Raw genomic sequence first — 19,701 nt, 5'->3', positions numbered from 1 at the left:
CAGTCTTGTCAACAGCTGGAGCATGGACGAGGTGTTTATTTGCTTGTCTGCCTGCTTTTTCAAGCTAATGTGAAAATGCAGAATAGCAAATTCCTTGCCTGGTTAAATCTGGTGGAATTCGGTTGAGTGCTTAAGTGCATGTTTCTCTCTGCGTGCACTTGGTGCAACTTCCAGGGGACCTACCATGGGTGATGTCCATATATGGGGAATCCAGGGCATTCTCCAGAGCTCAGAAATGACAATATTTTGGAGGTACAATCAGGAATTATATTCAAAATGCATCTTTTTAACAATAAGTTATCTTTAAATGCTTCAATCCTTTTTTTAATAGAGGTTGTTTTGTGGTGTATCAGTGCAGTATGTAAACTGATTGAGCTTCTTACCATTTCAGGAGCCTTTACAGAGAAATACTGTTTCTTTCTCTTGTTGCCCTAGGAAGAGATAACATTGATATAGGTGAGTTCTGCCAACTATTTAAATGAGCACAGACGATGAATTCATGCAAACTTAGTTGTTCAGCTTCCAGAAAAAAAAATTCTGTAGATTAGATATGTGCCACTCTGGTAAGTGCCAAATAAAAAGGACTTTACAGATATTTTCTGCTGATAAATGCAGCTGTCCTGGCATTTGGGTGGTGTTTTTGAGCTCGATATCTAAAGTTGTTTTTTCCCTTCCTGCAGATGCTTTTGACAGAGAGTACAAAATGGCCTATGATCGTCTCACCGCTAATCAAGTGAAGAACACTCATAACTGCGATAGACCACCAAGCACTGGAGTGATGGAATGCAGAAAGATTTTTGGAGAACCATATCTTTAAATATACCTGGTTACAGAGGTGATATCTATGGCGTATCCCTGTGTAAAATAACCACTTCAGTCACAAGGAACATCTCAGTCTTCAGTGCTCAGGAACGTGCGTACGATGGACTGTGGCAGGAGGCCTCGGGAAATTCGGCCTGGCTACGGTTGTGGAGATGGACAGAGGGCAAAATGGGCCAAATATTATTTCCCTGTCCCTTGTCCTTTCTGCAAATCGGTGTGTGGAGAGGCAGGTTCTAAACAAAATCAGTTCTCTGACTTGGGACAACATATTACAGCTCCCTTAAAAAAAAATTAAGTAACAGGTGGACAGAAACAATGCACTGAAACTAATGTGAGCGAAGGAAATTCTTCAGAATCTATTGTTTACATAGAATATTCATGATGTTATGAAGAGCATACAAAATTGTATTATACATATTTTAAATTGTTTATAGTAAGTTGATATTTTTTTAATTTTTTTAAATTACTGGAGTGAATTTTAAATGAACTTGCTGCAGAAGCAATACAGTGCTTATTTTTTTTTTGCAGTATACTGCTATTTATAGTAACTTGTCCAGTTACTTTTTGGAGAGTGATTTGTTTTTAAAGCAGAATAGAAAACGTAAACCTTCACCTAGACAGTACTCGAGATCCAGGATTTCTCTCATGCGCACTTGGAAAATGTGTTACCACAGCAATCAGAAGGAAGGTATGGTAAATTTTGCAAAACTCTAATGAACACACTGATGTCTCTGTGAAACACTTCTGTAGAAATCTCCTCTTCCTCTCGTGTTCCCTTCCCTCCCCACTCCCTAGGAAAGGGAAAGCATATTGAAGAGTCCTATGGATTATGTTATGGAATCAGCCCATCTCAGCTGTTGGCATTTGTTAGTGTGGCCTCATTCCAGATGGGACATGGAGCAAATGCCAGTCTGCATTGAGTTCTCCATAAACACACAGTGCTCAGAGTCTCTGTGGTTTTGTTTGAAACACTCTCAGTACAATACCACATAATGCCAATCCAAAGCTTCTAACTCAAGTACATCCAGCAAACTTGCTACAGGGAATTATAGGGAATGTAACTTATTGGGGAATATTGTGCTTAGCTAAATATACTTGGAATGTTCAGTCTGTATTTCACAGTTGTTTGCAAAACAACTTTTTTTTTCTCTGAAGAAAACTGCTATATGTCCTTGTGGTGGAGTCATGGCTTTTGCCTCATGTTTTCTTGTTCTAGACATATGAAAAATGTTCTGTGCTCTCAGTCACATAGCAACTCCTCACCAGAAGGTAGGCTACAGGGAAAATATCAGAAGTCTTGCATGGAGGTGGGAAAACAGACATCGAACTGTATAAAACACCCTAAACAAATTAAATCATGCTTTAACAGATAGCTTTAAGTAATCTTAATGATTTTCCAATTCTAATTTCTTTTAGTTGTTGCTGTTATAATACTTCCAAATATTCAACTGTTACATTATATTTTGTATTGCAGTCTGCCTACCAGTAGGTGTTTTTAAAACATCTTTAGTTTGCAAGTATAATAAATCAGCAATATTTAGTTAGGCAGAAAGGTGATAAACTTTAAAGCTCACATTTACTTTATTAAGTGAAATAGAATGAGCCTTAGAGGCTTAAATGAAAAGTAATGCTGCTATGAAGCTCTGTAACCTCCTCCCAGACCTCTGTAAAGTTGTAAGCAGATGCTGCCCTAAGAAGGAAGAATTTAAAATGCGTAGAGCTGCAGGTATGTGCTAACAATAATTGCAGGATGTAGTCTTGGATATAGCTTCCATCGGGTAATGCCTCTTCTCTAACGTGCTGCTAATTATGTAGCTGACCTTTTTGAAAGTATCCCCCCACCTGAGGTGGAGCTAGCAATGCTACACTTACAACATCTTTCACATTTAATTTATTTTAATGATTTGTGATGCTCTTTTGTACTGCCACACTTGTACAGTATCCCTTGTGCATGAAATGGAGCTCCTTTTCTCACCCAGGTACATGGTAGACATACCCTCTTCATTCCTCCGAACTATTGTGAAGTAAACAGGCTATTTTTGAACACATTCCCTGTAAGTACCCCTTAGTGTGCATTGCTGCTCTGCTCTGTACAGTAGGAATGCTGCATTACCATGGAAATCTTGCCTCCAGTAGTTGCTGTATTTAAGCTCACAGCTGGGTGTGCCATGGGGAGGGTCATGTTCCCAACTCCCTGCAGTTCTGTTTCCCATTTGCTACTGGGGCAGCCACTGTCCTATAGGACCTTCAAGCCATGAAAGGAGAGAGAGAGCAAGTGCTTTTTCCAGAGCTGCTGTGGGGCATTAGAGGGGCTGAGCTATGACCCAGCTTCGCACTCTGATTCCGGGGTGGCCGAAGCGCCGAGCCCAGTCCCCAGTCCAGGACACGGCGCATGTTAGTGCTGATGTGGGGGCAGCACTGTCACACGTGGCCCTTCCTCCATCTAGTCCCAGCCTCCTTTTAAGGACTTCCAACTGCCTCCAGACTTATAAACCCAATAAGTTTTACTTCTTTCCAATATCCCCCCAGTACTATCAGGTAGTGGATACTGCACTGGGAACAGGATTGTCTGTGCAGCCTTCACACAATCCCTCTGTTCTTGCATCCCCAGCGTGGCACTCCTGAAGCGTTGCTGATGTTAATTTGGGTGTGCTTTTAAATTACTATATCATGTAATAGCTCATCAAGTGAAATCATTATACTTAATGAATTGTTTTATAAAGTCTGTTGCAAGTCAGTGCACTGTAGAAATATATAAAAATAGAGTTGGAATAACAACATACTATAAGTGAGAAATTTTCCTCATTGAAGTCATAATGTTCCAAACGTATCCTGAGGTCATAATTTTTAAGCGTCATACAATTCAGTGTTGAAACAGTTTTCAAATCTCCCTGTCCTTTATTAGAAAAGCAATTGGACTATATTTTCCAATATCACAAAGATGAATAAATAAAATATTTGAGACATATTTTCAATTTAAAATTTTGTATGAACTGAATTTCCTCCTTTTGTGTACTAAATAGTGCTTATGTCCAAAACCTTAAATAAAGGTTTTAGATTTGCAGTGCAATATATATTTTGCTTTACTTATGGTTCCACTGGAATAATTATTGGAGATGAAATACTGAAATGTGAATAGAAACTGTGCTGTTTCTCTGACACTGCTGTGTCCCATTTGAGAAGGTTTGCTGTTGGTACAGTTACAGCCTGATGAATTTGACTTCCACTGGCAAATTAAATGATTTGTATCCCAAGAAAGAGAAAATTCCTGCATGTAAAATCTTTGTGTAACAAATGGGAGGTGCAAATAATAATAATAGAGAGGGGTATTTCTGGATATTATCTCACTGGGATTTAAAAATGGTACTTTGTTAGTCTGCAAGCAGCACTTTTTAAATGAATGGTTGTAGATTTGTAAATATGTAATGTTTAAATTTTATTTACCAAAAACCAATATGTTGGATGTTTGCTTTGGTTTGTAGTTCCTTTAAAATATGCAAAGTCGATGTTCCCAATGTTAAGGTTTTTTTCTGTCTCATCCAAAAAAAGAAGTTTTACAGTGAGTCAATAAAAAGCTTAAAATCTTTCTGGTTATTTTCATTACTAGATGGATTAGAGTGACAGAAATGTCTGCAACTCTTAACCATGTTGTGTGCTCCCATGAGGTGTTAACAATAAACCTCTCGGGTTTGTTGTCAGTGGCATTTTTTTCATCTTGTCTATGTAGAAGTCAGTGCTAACAAGAGGAACTAGTGCTGGTTAAATAATCTGTAACTGTCAGAGATTAGCGTCAGGATGAAAACAAACTCCCAGCAGTTCAACTCCTTGTAGTATTTGATTCCTGGCTTTAGTTTTGATTAGAGGTGATGTGCTATTCTAACCCCTGAGCCTTTTAGTCTCATTGCAGGAAGAGGTAAACCCAGATGACATCACACTTGTACTGGTGGCACTTCGCATGAATTTTAGGCACTGCACTGCAAGATCAGGTACAGATTTGAAAGGAGCTCAGTGCAGTTTGAGGGAGTTCATTGCTGAGCTGCAGCCTGTGTGTCCACACAGGGATTTTAAACAGAGCAGTTCCATAAAGGCCCAGCCACATCAGTCTGATTCTCTTCCACTGAAGTAAAAGTCACTCATTTCAGGGAGTTTGAGCAGTTCACTGGGTAATTTAGAGTGTGTTCCTGAAAATTTCCTATAATGAGTAAATATTCTGTGCTAAAAATCAGCTCTTGTAACTTCAGGGGATTGGCCCTAGTGAAAATTTGATGCATCTAAATTGTATCAGCCTTTCCACAAGCACCTAAACGTGTGTTACTTGATACTGGTCGTTTCAGTATCTGTTCTGATCCTAATGAAAAACATTAGAGGCTGACACACCACTTGAGACTGATTTATTTTTTAGCATGTTAAAGATACCTTATTTTCAGTAAGTTTGTTACAATTCTGGTTGCTTTTTTCAGCAGAACAACTGCTACTTCAACCATCTTTTGATGTTGCTGGATCCTCCCCTAGATCTTGAAGTGTCCACCTGTCATACAGATACTGGGCAGGATATTATCTTGTCCTCTAACATCACACTGATGATCAGAAACACAAAGTAGAGAGCAAACATGGTGAGCCCCAGTAATTTGTTCATTTTCCATTTACAGAGAGAGATGGAGATAATCACAAACAGGAGCATGAGGAAAAGGAGAACAATTGCACAAAACAAACCATTGCTGCTGACTGCCACGGGGCTGAGGCCATTGAAGATAGAAAAAAGGAACCAGGGAACTGGCAGGCTGCAAGGAAAGGAAAAGTAATTGAAATAAATGTTTTAAGGCAGTTCATTTTCTGCATCATAACTAAGCAATTTTTCCAAACTGTTACAGGGAAAAAAAAAGCATGATTGTATTCACTATAGCTCAGCATAAATCTAAACTGGATGTTGTTCCTGTCAAAACTGCATTTGGATAATGCTTGCACTATCATAATCCAATCCAAGAGTAAAAGGGGTTTGAAAATAATGCCTAAGAATTAAGTGCCTTGATGTGCTATAATAAAGAAATGTCCTGATGGTTTAGGATGGGAGATCAAGGCACTGATACTGACCTTCCCCAGGAGCTGAGTGTCTGAGTGATCAGATAAGGTTCCTGCCTGTATATCTTTGACATTAGCCAAAGATCTCTTGCATTTTTGTCTTGAAAAGTTGGTAATTTTGTGTTGATTTAGAATTGGGTGAGGATAATGGGCTGAGTTATGACAGTTTGTCTTTCCTGGCTGGGTTTGGGTTGGGTTTCTTCAAAAGGAACTGGTTGCTCAGCTGCCCTTCATTTTAACTACAGCTAAAATGAAATTAACTGAGGTGTGTTTGGTTTCAAACCAGGTAACTTTGTGGTTCAGAAATGCATCTCTTAGCATTGACCTGCTACTCACCCAACAGTGATGTCGAAGATGTTGCTGCCCACGGAACTGGACACAGCCATGTCCCCTAAGCCCTTCCGTGCCACGATGACACTGGTGATGAGGTCAGGAATGGATGTGCCTGCTGCCAGTATGGTTAACCCCATAATTTCCTCTGATATCCCAATTGTTTCACCAACCTAATCAACACAAAGTTGGGTAGTGCAGTTAGCAATGGAACATGAGTATACTTGCTCTGTGCAGTGTTAGTGTTTGTGCCATGTTTGCGTTAAAATATTCTGAGTCCCATAAATGTGGCAGCATTTTCCCGCTTTATAGAATTAAAAATTCAATTTTACAGTGTCTGTTGATTCTGGATTTGCTCTATAGGGAATCTGACCACAGTGGTGCCAGCACCGAGCCAAGGTCAAGTCAGCTACAGCACAATTTTCCTGTCCTCAGTCTTCCTCTTCTAGATGTTGTCTGCCTTTCCGAATTTAACTTCAGCTCCGCAAGATCCAAGGGCCTTTGGAGATGACAGTCCTTGGATTTACGGCATGATCAGATTTACTGGGCATGTGCAATATATCACTCAATACAGACTGGGGGGCTGATCCTACAAGATGGAAGTATTAGTTCCCAGAATACCAGGTGAACATTAAGACTGGGGGAGTGAAGATCATTTAGCAGCCTCCAGAATCAGAACCTATATTTTCCTGGAATTTTAATTAGGTAATGGATAATTATGTTCTGCACAGAAACATTAATCAATGAAAAGTCAGAATTAAGATAAATCTTGATAGTACTTTTCCTTTCACTGATGCACAAACTGCCTTGGAAGTTCTCAGAAAAGAATGAATCTTTGTCAAATCAAAAATTCCCGTTTGGGTTTTAACAAAACAAAGTTTCTACTGTTGTGATAGATGACTGCAGCTGTAATTCATCAGATAAAATGCCACAGTAACACTGTCCCCTCTCTCCATCTACTTGTTCTGAAATGGTGATTTGCAGAAAGAACATAAGCCTCTTACCTGGTGAGCCCACCACACCATGAGGTAAGAGAATGCAGCAATCCAGAGGATGGATCCAAAAAATGTGATGACAAAGAATTTTTTTGACTCCTGTTGAAATCAAGTTTGAAAAGAAAAAAGAGACGTTTCAGGGAAGTTAATAGTGCCCATTGAAAACTATTCACCTGAAACACTTCACTGCAATTGATTGCTTTAACTTGGACCCTGGTCTCTGTTTGCTCTGTTTTTCAGCTTGATTAGGTGACCTGTAGTTGCTAGAGTTTGTGGTTTACTAAATAAAGTCTCTGGGATGACATTACACTGCAGCTGGGGCTCTTGTCCCACTCCCTGCAGCACTAACAGTATTTCAGCTATGCAGACTCCAGACATGGAAAAATGGACCCAGGGACTCTTGCCTGGAGGAAGTCTATAGCTTAGTTAATGACTCCAGTAGCAGAAGGAAGATAGATTCTTACCAAGTTTCTGACATCAGGCAGAGTGCTCCAGAGAGGAAAGACAATGGGAAAGAGGAAAAGGTAAATTGCTTGTTTCTTCCTTGATTCTGGCCATTCCAGAGATAAGGGCTCATCGTTTTCATCACCCTCTGTGCTGTCACCATCGCTGTCCTCCTGGCTCTCAGAGCTGCTGTCTGAGGTGTCACTGCTTGACGGAGGCTGTACGTCAGGATAAAAAATCAAAAAGCCAATATGTTTTCACACTAACAAGGAGCTGCAGTTACTCACCATGGCCTCACCTGAGCAGAGCTCACATTTGTAACCTGCTGAGGGAAGCCACAGCTCTTGTGGGACAGAATCCAGGCACACCTCCACCCCAGTACCTGTGTATTGTTAACTAATTGGCATCCATTAACTATAACTACCTTCTAGACACAAATTAAACATTTTATATCCTTGAAAAACCTTTTCTCATCAGAACTGCCAAATTACATCACCTGAAAGGGATTTGGGGAGCAAAACAGAACAGTCTGCTGGTGAGCACAGGACAGGCAGGTGCTCTTATTTTCCCTTACCCTGGAGTGCCCTCTGACCACAGAAGAGTCATTTGAGGGGACAATACTATCCAGTCTCAGTTGGTGTCATAATTTGGACCCGATTTGTGTTTGTAAGAAAAAATGTTTCAGCCAGCATCTTAATAAATCACTACACACAGAGCCTATTTATAGATGCCAGTGACATGGGTTGGGTCCTGCCCCAACAGCTCTGGAGAGGGAAGAAAGAAAGTACACGTGAAGGTCAGCCTGGATGGGCACTTAGTGCCTGTGCTCCTGATTTTGATACCTGTCCATCCTGTGGCACATCTGCCTTCTGTGTGTCTTTGCTGGGCTCTGAGTCACTGGCAGGAGTTACCTGGACGGTGCTCGGTGCTTTCTTTTCCTCTTCTACAAAAAGCAATAAGAAGGAGTTCTGGTTTCAGTCATCTTGGATGGGTGGTCACCATATCAGGTGGTCACCTTCCATGTGACCAGCAGGAGCTCTGATCTCCCTACCACAATGGTGGCATTTCAGGTTAAACACCCTGAGATTGCTTAGGTTTGTTGTGTGTCCTCCCTGACTCCTGTGATTGTGTTTGGTAAATCTGGGCAGAATTTGGCCCACCTGGAGTAGAATGACATTTTGATGCTCCCCTGACCTTCCATCCAGAACTGCTGTAAGGGGCGCATGTGTAACAGGGAAATGCTAATTACCTCATCTGCAGCTGACTAACATTTCTTGGTTTTTTTCTGGATTCTGAAGATTATATTAAAACCATCCGTAAAACTCAGAAAGGATGTAAAGCTTTGCTTTTCAGATCCCCCCCTGACACCCCCTTCCCAGCAGAGCACAGCATTCTTCAGGGACCTGATATTCTTCAAGGCTTCTGAGAAATGACCAGGATGTGCTGCCAGACTTTAATCCCTGATCATTTGGTGGGTATTCAAAAGCAAATAGGAGGAAAGTGCTGACACATACAAGGAAGTAACTGCAATGTCCTGCTGTTCCTGAATTAACCTACATAGCCAAGAGGAACACGGAAACCTCTGTGGAAATAGAGTAGAAATATGGATAACACGGAGCAGAGGTGAGGGAGTGAAGTCAGTGTGGTGCTTATAGCACGCACCAAAAATTTACTTGGGTTTTAAACAGTTTTTTCTCAAGTTTGGGATTCATTCACCTGTGTGAGGCCATGTTGGGAGGTGCTCGGGTGCCTATGTTGTGTGGAGCTGGGATCTTCCACACAAAAGTTTCTTGTTATTCAAAATCTGCAGCCTTGCTGGCAGCACAAGCCTGTGTGTCAACAGTGACAGAGAAAGCCCAAAAAAACCATTAAACTGACAGAGGGCAGATCTAGGTTAAATGTTAGGAAAAAATTCTTCCCTGTGAGGGTGGGAAGCCCTGGAACAGGTTACCCAGAGAAGCTGTGGCTGCCCCTGGATCCCTGGAAGTGTCCAAGGCCAGGCTGGATGGGGTTTAGAGTACCCTAGGATAATAGAAGGTGTCCCTGCCCATGGGAGGGAGTGGGGCTGGATGGTCTTTAAGGTCCCTTCCAACCCAAACCATTACATGATTCTGTGATTATATCAAAGGAAGGATGCACAGGTCCTTGGAATTGCTATAGATGGGAGTCAGTGCAGCTTATTTCCTCTGGAGCAACCTTCTGTGCCCTTCTGCAAGTGTGTGAAGGTATTTGTTTTAACAAACACCTCATTTGCACGGTCTACCAAAGACCAGCAGCACCCAAGTGCTATCTGCAATGGTCTGATTTCCCTCCTGCACTGTTCCCTGGCCATTTCCAGTGCATCCTTGTATCTCTCCCTGCCTGGACGCTGCCTCACTAACAGCTCCGCTGGGGATGGCTGTTCCTGCCTGCGTGCATCGATTGATTTCTGCTGCATTGTTACAGCAGTCATCTGTAACCAGTAATAGCACAAAATTTGTGTTAGACCCCAGTGTTTCTTTGCCAGCCCTCGGGCTTTGTGTGCTGGGAAGGTGAGGGCTTGCTGTGCAAAACAAAGCAAACGGTACTGGCTCTTCCTGCACTCACCTGGCTGGGAGCCTTGTCCTTCCAGGGTCTCAGCCTTGGCCATGTTCCTCAGGATGTCAACCCTGTCTTTAAATTTTGCTGTGGGTGAGAGAAGGACACAGTCATCAGGGGCTGTCACTGCAAAGCCCCCCTTGACCTGCCTCCCCGACACACACATGCTCTTGCCCCCTTCCTCTTGCAGGGGCTGCAGCCAGCACTTCCCCAGGAGTTGTTCTGGCTGTGACCCCAGTTTTTGGCTGCTAGTTGGTCATAGCTGTTGTATTTAACTGCCTAGTGCTACAGCAATTACACCAGCAATTTGACATGGTACTAACACCATCCTATTTAAAGACAATCTAGAGGAATGAGAAATCCTTTCTGGGTCAGTAATACAGAGGATATCTGTACTTCATAGGAAGAAAATGCAGAAAGAACAGAGGAGGAGTTTTGGTGCAATATCATCTTTTTCCCAATGGACTATTGATTTTTTTCCGCGCTAGATTATGTGCAAACTAAAAATGACACCTTCCTCCTGCCATGTGGCTGCTGAAGAGGCTTTAGGGTGCTGCTTACAGCCTGGGGACCTGATGGGAATGGAAAATAAATACCTTTTATGTTCCAGTTCCCTGAAAAATTATTGCTTTTTCTAAGTATACACAAGTGTCTCCTGCTCCTGGTATCCAGGTTCAGCATGGTCCAGGCTGTCTGAGAGATGATCTTCACCAGCACAGGTCTGCTGCTCTATTTCTGGGACTGCCGAGGACTTCTTCCACTATAAACCAAGCTCTGCTCTACTCTGCTGAGCTGCTTTTTTAGTGGTTTACAGTGAACTGTGAAACTGTGTGTCTCTATAGTTGTTTTTTGCTCAAATATCTTACTGCTGATTCTCAGAGAAAGTGAACAAGAATGGGTTCAAAGAAAAGTCCCATTTTGCTCTAATCTATGTCCTTTGTTGAGCTGCACACCCAATGACTGAGGGTCACTGGATTTGCTTGTGGACAGTAGCCACAAGGAATTGGCCAATGCTGTGCTTGGCTTGTGTGCAGGGCTGTAAATTAATTTCCTCTGAAAGTTTTATCACACTGATCTAATCTACTGTGCTGTTGACTATGCACCCAGAAGGTGCTGTTGTCATTTGCCTCAAGGGCAGGGCCCTGCCACTTTATTAATCAGAGTGACATTGAGATAATAGAAATAGCAGGTCCAGCCATTTGAGCAGAATTACTGTTCTGAACTGAACCTTCTGAAAATCAGTAAATTCTGGTGTATGCCCAATAACGGGGCCCAGCTCAGACATTAACACCTCAGGGGACAAGTCCTACTCTGGTGAGATTCCTGCTTCTGTCTGACAGAAACATCTTTCACCAACCAGGATTTCCACTGAGCAGTGGAATGGCTGGACTGAGATGAAATGACCATGAAGTAATAGAATGGTTGGAGCTGGAAGGGACCTTAAAGGTCATCCAGCCCCACCCCCTCCCATGGGCAGGGACATCTTCCATTATCCCAGGGTGCTCTAAGCCCCGTCCAACCTGGCCTTGAACACTTCCAGGGATCCAGGGGCAGCCACAGCTTCTCTGGGTAACCTGTGCCAGGGCCTCCCCACCATCACAGGTAAGAATTTCTAATCTAAATGGTAATTTATTCTCCTTTGAAAGGCTGGCTGGGACTCAAGAGCCGGACTGTTCCATCCTCCTTGTCAACTGAAGTTCACTGGAGGGGATGTGAAGTGTTTCACTTCCTTCTCCCTGTGCTTGTGCACAAGCACATCCCTCAGTGCAGGGGCGACCTTTTGCTCCCAGTCTCCTCTAAGCAGTGGGCAATGCATCCTTCTGTTTGACTTTTCCCAGAAGCTGCTGCAAAAGCTCCTGTCAGCAGGGTCAGGGCAGTCAGGCTCAGGCTGAGATTATGGAAATTCAAGCTGCTGGCTCGCTGCCCTCAGCCAGGCCACAGGCTGGGAGTGCCAGTGGAACCTGGGAGCATCTCTCTGTCAGGATAAACAGATTAGGCCCAGGCCACTGTCCAGTTCTCATGAGATCAGCCTCATTTAAAAGGGTGTTAATTCCTTTGACACACAATTCCTGCAGGAGGGACTGAGACTGGAGGCAGAACTGGCTCTAAGCTGGCCAGATCTGCATGTCAGCATGGGGAGGAAGGATGTCCGTGAGCTCAGTCCATGCTGTTCTGGATTAGCTGTGCAGGGCAATGTCCCTCTCAGTCCCCTGGGGCATTCACTGCTGGCAACTCTGTCCCCTGGGCAGAGAACGCATGACACAGGGCATGTCTGTGTCCGGTGGCCCTGAGATGTTCTCCAGGAGAATTCTTGTTCTGTGAATTGACAGCATCCAGGATGGACTTCAGGTAGCAGCTGAGCTTCTACCTTGAATTTGGCTCTTACATTTAATTCACTCTTTGGCACTAGTATTCAATCCAACAGGATTCACAACACAATCAGCAGGGAGGATTTTTTCTTTACAATTTGGCATGAACCTGAAGGATTTGGAGATTCTGCTGTCTAAAAGTAGAAATATAAAATAAAGGTCTTTCAATTCCTTTTGCCCCTTTGTATCATGATTCTCTTACAACAAATGATGGAATGCTAATGAAGCAAGGAGAAGCTGTAGCTGCCTTCAGCCTTGTCCGGCCTGCAACAGTGCCCAATGCTCTGGTCTAATTTCCAAAATCATTACCTTGTTAACTGGGGCATAGTGAGGGCAGGCAGCTCTGAGAACCTCTCTGCTGAAGCCTTTTGCTTCATTCAAAAAGAAATGTAGGTTTCTGCCTTTTTCTCTGTGTGACTAGAGTTTGAAGAGTCTGATGGTAAGGCTAGAGGTTCAGAAATGAGAGGGTTCCTGAGCATTTCCAAAATCCTCGCTCCCTTTAATTCCCCAGCAGTTCCCTCTGGTGTGTAATGGGATGATCTTGAAAAGATCTCATGCTCTTCTTCCACTCACTTTCACAGAAAGTGGGGAAAAGGACAAAACAAAAAACTTGCTAGAAATTCCTAATTTAAAAAAAAGCACATTGAAAGTAAAAAGTTCTGTCAAAAATATAATTCAGGATGAAATGTGAATATTGGAATTTCTAAAGTAAACATGTAGTCTCCCTGGAGACAGAGAAAAAGACTTAAGTAATGATACCTTCCTAACACAAAAAGGAAAAAAACACATTCTGAACTCAATCCACTCTTCAACTGAGAAATTTTGTTTCACACAAGGGGTGTTGCAAGTTTGTGTTTCAGACTTATTCTGTATTTCCAAGACCTCTGCCCCTGAAATTTGGTTTTGGAGGCCCAGCTTTTCTATGTTTCGTACCTTGCTGCCCTGAAACCACTTCCGTGCTGCCTAAATAAAAAGCGAGGGCAGCAGAGAGAAGGAAACCCTACAGAATCCTAATTGCAGTAGGTTCAGTGAGGAACTGCTGAGCAACTGCTGGCAACCTTTTCCTTCTGTCGAGTGTTCATTACCACAGCCTCTAAGTGCTGATGCTACAGGCCTTGGCAAGAAGGAACAAGGGCCCTTGAGGAAAGATAAATTGCTTTGGGATCATCTTTTATGGTGGCAGCCTAATTACAGAAATGTGCCTGGTACAGACAGTGCTGCACACACAGCAAAGGGAGGGACTGTATTGGTGATCCATGGGAACCAGGCATAGCTGTCCCCAGGGTCCCACAGGGCTGCAGAGCTGTTAACACATATATAATATGTTAACACATATATAATATATAACATAATAGGGAACTATTAACATATCAGAACACAAATCCTGATATGCCTTGGCAAGTTCAAATCCTTTTTCAGAGCCATCCTCAGGATGTCATTTCATTTCTTTGGCCAAGCTCCTCAAGGCACTTAGGTTTTTTAGTCCATGCATAAATTCCTTTTCTCCAGACTTTCTTTTCTTCAGGTAGGAATTTATCAGGGTCAGGAGTATCTCCTGCAAGACACACTGGCTCCTTGATTTTGAGTGCTGAGCTGTTGTAATACAGTAATTTTATTGTTATATTTTATAAGGCGCTGTCTCTGTTCTCACGGTCTTGAGTGGAGCAGGCACGTACGTGGGACAGAGGTTTTGCCATTAACTCAGTGGCGTTAGTAAAGTAAAGGGTCTAGGAAATAAAAACCTTCTGGAGAGGCTGTGCCCATCCCGGCACAGTCCCTGCGGTATCAGACCCAAATACACACGGCCACACTCCCATCTAGTGGCTGCCGCGCACACAGGAACTCACACCCTGCCGGGCCGCCGGCAGAGGCTTAGGCTGGATATCAGGAAAAATTTCTACACCCAAAGGGTTCTCAAGCCCTGGCACAGGGAGTCACCAACCCCAGAGAGATTTAAAGGATGTGTAGATGGGGCATTTGGGGACATGTGGCCTTGGCAGTGCTGGACTTGATGGTCATAAAGGTCTTTTCCAACCTAAATGATTCTGTGATTCTGTGTAATGGGTAGGGAAGGTCTCTGAGAGAAGATCCAAGCTGGTCCCCCAGACCTGTTTATTCAGTATTCACAAGGCCTGGGAACAACAGCCTCGTTAGCAAGGACAGTGACTCACAACTGCATGGAAACTCCCAGCAGCCTATTCTGGGCTGAACTGGCTGGGGCTTTCCTTCGCCTGGGCTGCCAAACTCAGCCCCCCACAACTCTCCTGCTGACAGGCCCCAGGGTTTCCACCAGGGCACCAGCCTGGACCAGAAAGCCAAGCTTGTGGTGGCCTGGGGTGGGGAGATACTGCACAGAGACATTTAGAGGTGTGGGAAGGATGAGAAGGTGCTGGGAGGTCTCTAAGTGGCATCAGCCCCTCAATTCTGGCACTTCCTGATGCTCAAGGCAATGGCATATCCTCTTGGAAGGTTTTGGGTCTATCCTGGTGCTGTTGATACAACATTTCGGGGGCACAGGAGGCAAGGAGCAAACCCTGATGCATCTGGCTCTTGTTAGGCTACTGTTCGTAACACATTGGGTGCCTTCACTGGAATCTGTCAAAGCAGCCACTGATCTGCTTTGCTGTCCTCATCCAACCTCCTTTCTTCCCTCGATCAGTTTGTGCAGCTGGGATTTTGATCTGGAGAGTCCTCTTTGTAACCTCTGTGAGGGACACTAGAGGTGTTGATCTGCTTAGCTTCAATCTCTCTTTGAATGGGCAGCAGATAATCTCTTTAGAACAAGTAGGGCAGTGGAGGGGTGGGGCATGTGCTGAGCTAGGAAAGAAAACCTTAAAAATGTCTTTTTTTAATGTGCTTCTCTATTTCTTGGAAAAGGAACCTCCATGGTGTGATTGGATTAAAGTTAATATAAAGCAGTCTGTTAAAAGGCTGTGTACAAAGACCCTGGTCTGTCTGGAGATGAGGCTTCTTTGCACCCTGAGCAGTTTAAAAGAGGTCTTGGACCTGAGCTGGTCCCTCCCTGGCCCTGGGGAGCTGTTCACTGCCTGCACAGTGCTGTGGGCATGCTTTGCCATGGTAGTGATGATACCATAGCAGTGCAGGTGGGCTTTTAGAGGTGTCGGTCTGAATCACATAGAATTGGCCTCACCATCATGATTAGAATCTCAGCTGGGATTTTAACTGTTTCAAAAAGACAATTCTTCAAGGGTTTTAACCTCTTTTTCTGCTGATGTTTCAAGGCTGGGATTAGGTCTGAGCTAAGAAGAGGAAGATGGGACATGCTGCGGAACAGAGGAAGCCTGTAACTCAACGTTTGATGACCCTGCAGTCGGAGAGACAGCAGAGAGGAGGGACAGGACTGACTGTCACCACTTTCAGGGACCCCAGCAGCAGCAGCTGCCACCATAGCAGTAACTAGCTTGGCACAGGAAAAGTAGATATGGCAGGACCAAAACATGAAGTGTTTGTCCTTGCCAGCCACACGATCAGAAGGGACACATCCCACCGCCATAGAGCTCCCCTCACCAGACACTATCTGTGATGCTCAGCTGCATACCAAGGGTGAGTTGCTGACCCTAAAATACTGATTGTATTCCCAGTTAAACCACTCAGGGCTGTGAACCCAAGGCCCTCTGGTGTGGAACATCCACTCACCTTCTGCCAGGGGGTCCAGGGTGTAGATCATGAGCTGGAAGATGGTGCCGCGCATCTGAGAGTTATGCAGGGAGGCCGAGCTGCTGCCCCGCTGCAAGGCTGGCCCAGGCTGTGGGAAGGCACAAAGCCAGTCAATTCCAGCTTCCTTGTTCACTACATCAGACAGGGCCTCTCCAGGCCATAGGGCAGCAATTCAACAGCAGCAGAGGAATGAGCTGTTCAGTGTTTGCTATGAGGATCCTGCCAGCCTCTGCTATGAGAGCCCAGGAGGAAATTTGGCCACGAAACCAGGTAAGAAGACTCACTTTCTGAATTTCTGTATGCCTGTTTATAGCAGAGAATGAACAGCACTCTTCTAGTTAAATCCACCCGGGAAGCCTGAGCTGTCTCCTAAATTTTATAAAAATTCCTTTAAGGACAGGCCTCAGCCAGGTGTCCCTCTTAAGCAAACTGTGACCATTGTGCCTGATATGATACAGGCTTTGGTCCAGGTTTCTTGACACAGGAGTTGACACCTTTACTCATGACCTGACATGGGGAGAGATTCAAAATACAATGACTTCAGATCCCTGTAAAGTTGCTTAGACCTACCTGCAGCTTCCTCACATCTGTTGGCTTCATTGTTCCATCATCTGCAACTGCCCCAGTGCTTGTCTGCAAGCAATGAAGAACAGAAATGACCAATCACCTCTGCTGCTTCAGGATCTAATGATCCTTCAGGCTGCTGCCTGTGAGGAAGGGGGACAGCTGACACAAATGCCCATGGATGCTACCGAAAGAGCCAAAGCCATGGGCCTCCTTAAAACCATTGGCTTCTGAGAAAAACAGGATTCTACCTACAGCTCCCCAGTGAGGATGCGGGCACCTGGGGGCAGAGTCACAACTGATTCCTGTAGCTACAGACAGACCCAGACTTCATCCCCAAACATCTGTATCCTTACTCATTTTCCAGCAGAGTGAAGGTGCAAAGGGGGATTTTTTACAGTAATTAGCATTACTTTCCATCACTTATAATGTCTGTGATTTAATTTTCCCAAGGGATAGGTTCAGCAGCTCTCTGTCATGCTACTAAACGTTAATAAGAGTTCTCTGTAAACTTCAAGTGCAGGGCTGGATTCAATTTGTGATGCTTGGTGATGTCCACAGTGATGTGAGTGTGTCACTGCCATATTCTTGCACATGTATCCCACTGGAATGTAATGCAGGAGCTTTCAGGACTCCCAGCCATGAGCACTGGCTGAACAACAAACCAGAAGCAGGAAAGAGAAGTAGTTTCTTGATTCTGCACCACTTCAACTATCCTCACTTTCCTCATCTGCTTCCTTCCTTTCCTTAAATGATGTGGAGTGCCAGGATCAGAAGGCAAAGCAAGCTTGAGGGCCAGGGACACATCCAACTAGCATAGCATGCAATGCCAGGGGACAGTTTGGAATCTGGTGGCATGGAATTGGGTTTGGGCGCTTCAATCTGATTGCCAAATGCTGCCCAGGAGAGCTGGCAGTGGTTGCTAAAGGCTGCCAGCTGCCTCTCTGTGCTGCTGATCAGGTAACGAGTGATACCACCAGCATCCCAGCAACCCATATGGCTTCAGAAAGGGAAAAGAGAATTTTCCTCCAACATCTCTCAGTTGCAAGAGGCTGGGACAGAAGCCTTTTCCCCCCTATTTACTAGAATTGTCCAACCTTATTCCCAGACCAAGAATGTGTTCCTGCAAGTGTTCATTCTGAAACTTCTTTACAACAACCAAGTAAGCAAAATTCCACACGTCTTTGAAAGCACATAAGCAACCACAACTGAGACCTTTAGTAATTGCACAAGTAGAACTCCCTTTTAGTGAGTTCTCCAATCTCTTAGAATCTCTGTCTAGTTTGCATTTCCCTCATTTTAAAACCATAATTATTGACCAGTACCTGTATTCTGAGGTTCAAATATGTGCTTTGTGAAGGAGATGCAGTTTTTCTTTGTGGTTTACCTTAGAAAAAGTTACTTCCAACTTGCCCTCTGAACTCTAATGACACCAACCTTCTGCATATGCTCTGCTGATGCTGCCTGCACAGCATTTGACTTCTTGTTGAGCTCCTGCTTCACCCATTGCTCTAGGAACACGTTCTGTTTCATGGTGTACACGTATGTGGCATAGGCAGTCAGTAAAAGGAGGCTTTCCCACCAATTAATGACACTGTCTAGGAAAAACAGGATGAGCATCAGTAAGTCTAAAATGTAGAATGAGATGTCTCTAAATAAGGGCCACCATGTCAGGTGGAGTATCTCCCTTGAGAAGAGGGCACAGGTGCCAACAACAAAGAGGATATTAAACACTGCTGAGCCCACAATGGTACCGATGCCGACATTGCTGTGTGAGATGAAGACACCTATGAGGGAGGTGAAGAGTTCCGGTGCTGATCCACCTGCTGCCATGAAGGTGGCTCCAGCCACATCTTCAGAGATCTGCAACTTCTCAGTGATCACTCCCAAAGCAGGGACAAAATACTCATCACACACTATGGCCAAGGCCACAAAAACATACATTATGCCAAAGATGTGAAGTACAACCCACCCTTGCCTGCGTTCTTCCACACTGAATAGGTCCTGGGGATATTCTCCTTTGGACTCATAGGGTGGTTTTTCATCTTGGGAGCTTTCACTGGCATTTTCTTGCTGTGGTGTTGTACCCACTGATGTAGTGACTGGCACAGCTGGCTCAGGATCCACATAGATACAGTGCCTTATTTTGGGTGCTGTGGCATTGCCTCTTACAGCAGTCTTGTTGCTGGGGAGGTCCCTGGAGGTCACTTTGACAGGGTCTGTGGGTTGGGGGACTCTTTGTGATGCTGGAAGGGCAGAGGGGCTGAACTGGAGCTGGCAGAAAGAGAGGACCAACACTATGGCAAGCAAGAAAAGGATTCGGTTCCTCTGTAGCCGCCTCCTCTGTGGTAAATGCATTTCCTAAAGGTTCAAAACTCAGAACTCAGTGTCCAGAAGCCACTGAAGACTTCACTTGGTCAGCAGTTTGCTGATCTGGAGCATCAGGATTGGAACTGCACAGCACAATTTCTAGCTGATCTGGAGCATCAGGACTGGAACTGCATGGCACAAAATGAGGAATCCTGCAAAAGAAAATCTGGTGTGAGAAACAAAGTACTGCAACTTTCCACCATTTGGGCAGCAAGACTTCACTGACTGCTTTTCTATTATTCATTAAAAAGAAATTAACTTAAATGAGTAACGAGACATCTAGATCCAGGTTTCAGTCTATTTTTTTATATATGACTGTAGGCTATGCTGATTAATAGTCATAGGTTTGGCTTAATAGAGAGGAGTTGGCTGAGACAGTCCAATCCAAGCTGAATTCTGATCCCAACAAATGCCCATATCCAGGAGCTGTTAAGGATTGTGCTTTTACTGCAGTCTAGTTGTTATTCTGTAAT

General features: G+C 44.1%; 2 protein-coding genes across 10 annotated transcripts in view; one reads left to right on the top strand and one right to left on the bottom strand.

Moving 5' to 3' along the window:
- The window catches only part of DENND4A (DENN domain containing 4A), a 49,197-nt gene extending 44,789 nt beyond the window's left edge, over positions 1–4,408 (top strand). For all 7 annotated transcript variants that reach the window (XM_042039009.1, XM_042039005.1, XM_042039004.1 and 4 more), the window contains 2 exons: positions 392–456; positions 681–4,408. In XM_042039009.1, the coding sequence (XP_041894943.1) occupies positions 392–456; positions 681–817 (202 nt within the window). In that variant the 3' untranslated portion in view covers positions 818–4,408. The remainder of the gene's footprint in view (positions 1–391; positions 457–680) is intronic.
- A 788-nt stretch (positions 4,409–5,196) lies between these two features.
- On the bottom strand, positions 5,197–19,318 carry SLC24A1 (solute carrier family 24 member 1). 3 transcript variants are annotated; one of them, XM_042039012.1, is made up of 10 exons: positions 18,831–19,318; positions 18,296–18,452; positions 16,865–16,927; positions 16,274–16,382; positions 10,257–10,334; positions 8,513–8,613; positions 7,691–7,888; positions 7,236–7,325; positions 6,238–6,404; positions 5,197–5,603 (listed from the first exon to the last, which is right to left on the bottom strand). In XM_042039012.1, the coding sequence occupies exons 1-10, from the start codon at positions 19,214–19,216 to the stop codon at positions 5,354–5,356; spliced, it is 1,599 nt and encodes a 532-aa protein (XP_041894946.1). In that variant the 5' UTR covers positions 19,217–19,318; the 3' UTR covers positions 5,197–5,353. The 3 variants fall into 3 exon arrangements, with proteins under 3 accessions (XP_041894946.1, XP_041894947.1, XP_041894945.1); XM_042039013.1 differs by having other exon boundaries at positions 18,296–18,456; positions 18,831–18,916; XM_042039011.1 differs by having other exon boundaries at positions 18,296–19,318.
- Between the last annotated feature and the right edge of the window lie 383 nt (positions 19,319–19,701).

The sequence above is a fragment of the Corvus kubaryi genome, unplaced genomic scaffold (assembly GCF_017639235.1).
Source record: "Corvus kubaryi isolate FWS band 111438036 unplaced genomic scaffold, C.kubaryi_AGA036_p1.0 37394, whole genome shotgun sequence".
NCBI lineage: Eukaryota > Metazoa > Chordata > Aves > Passeriformes > Corvidae > Corvus > Corvus kubaryi.
This window is presented reverse-complemented; position numbering and strand designations above follow the sequence as displayed.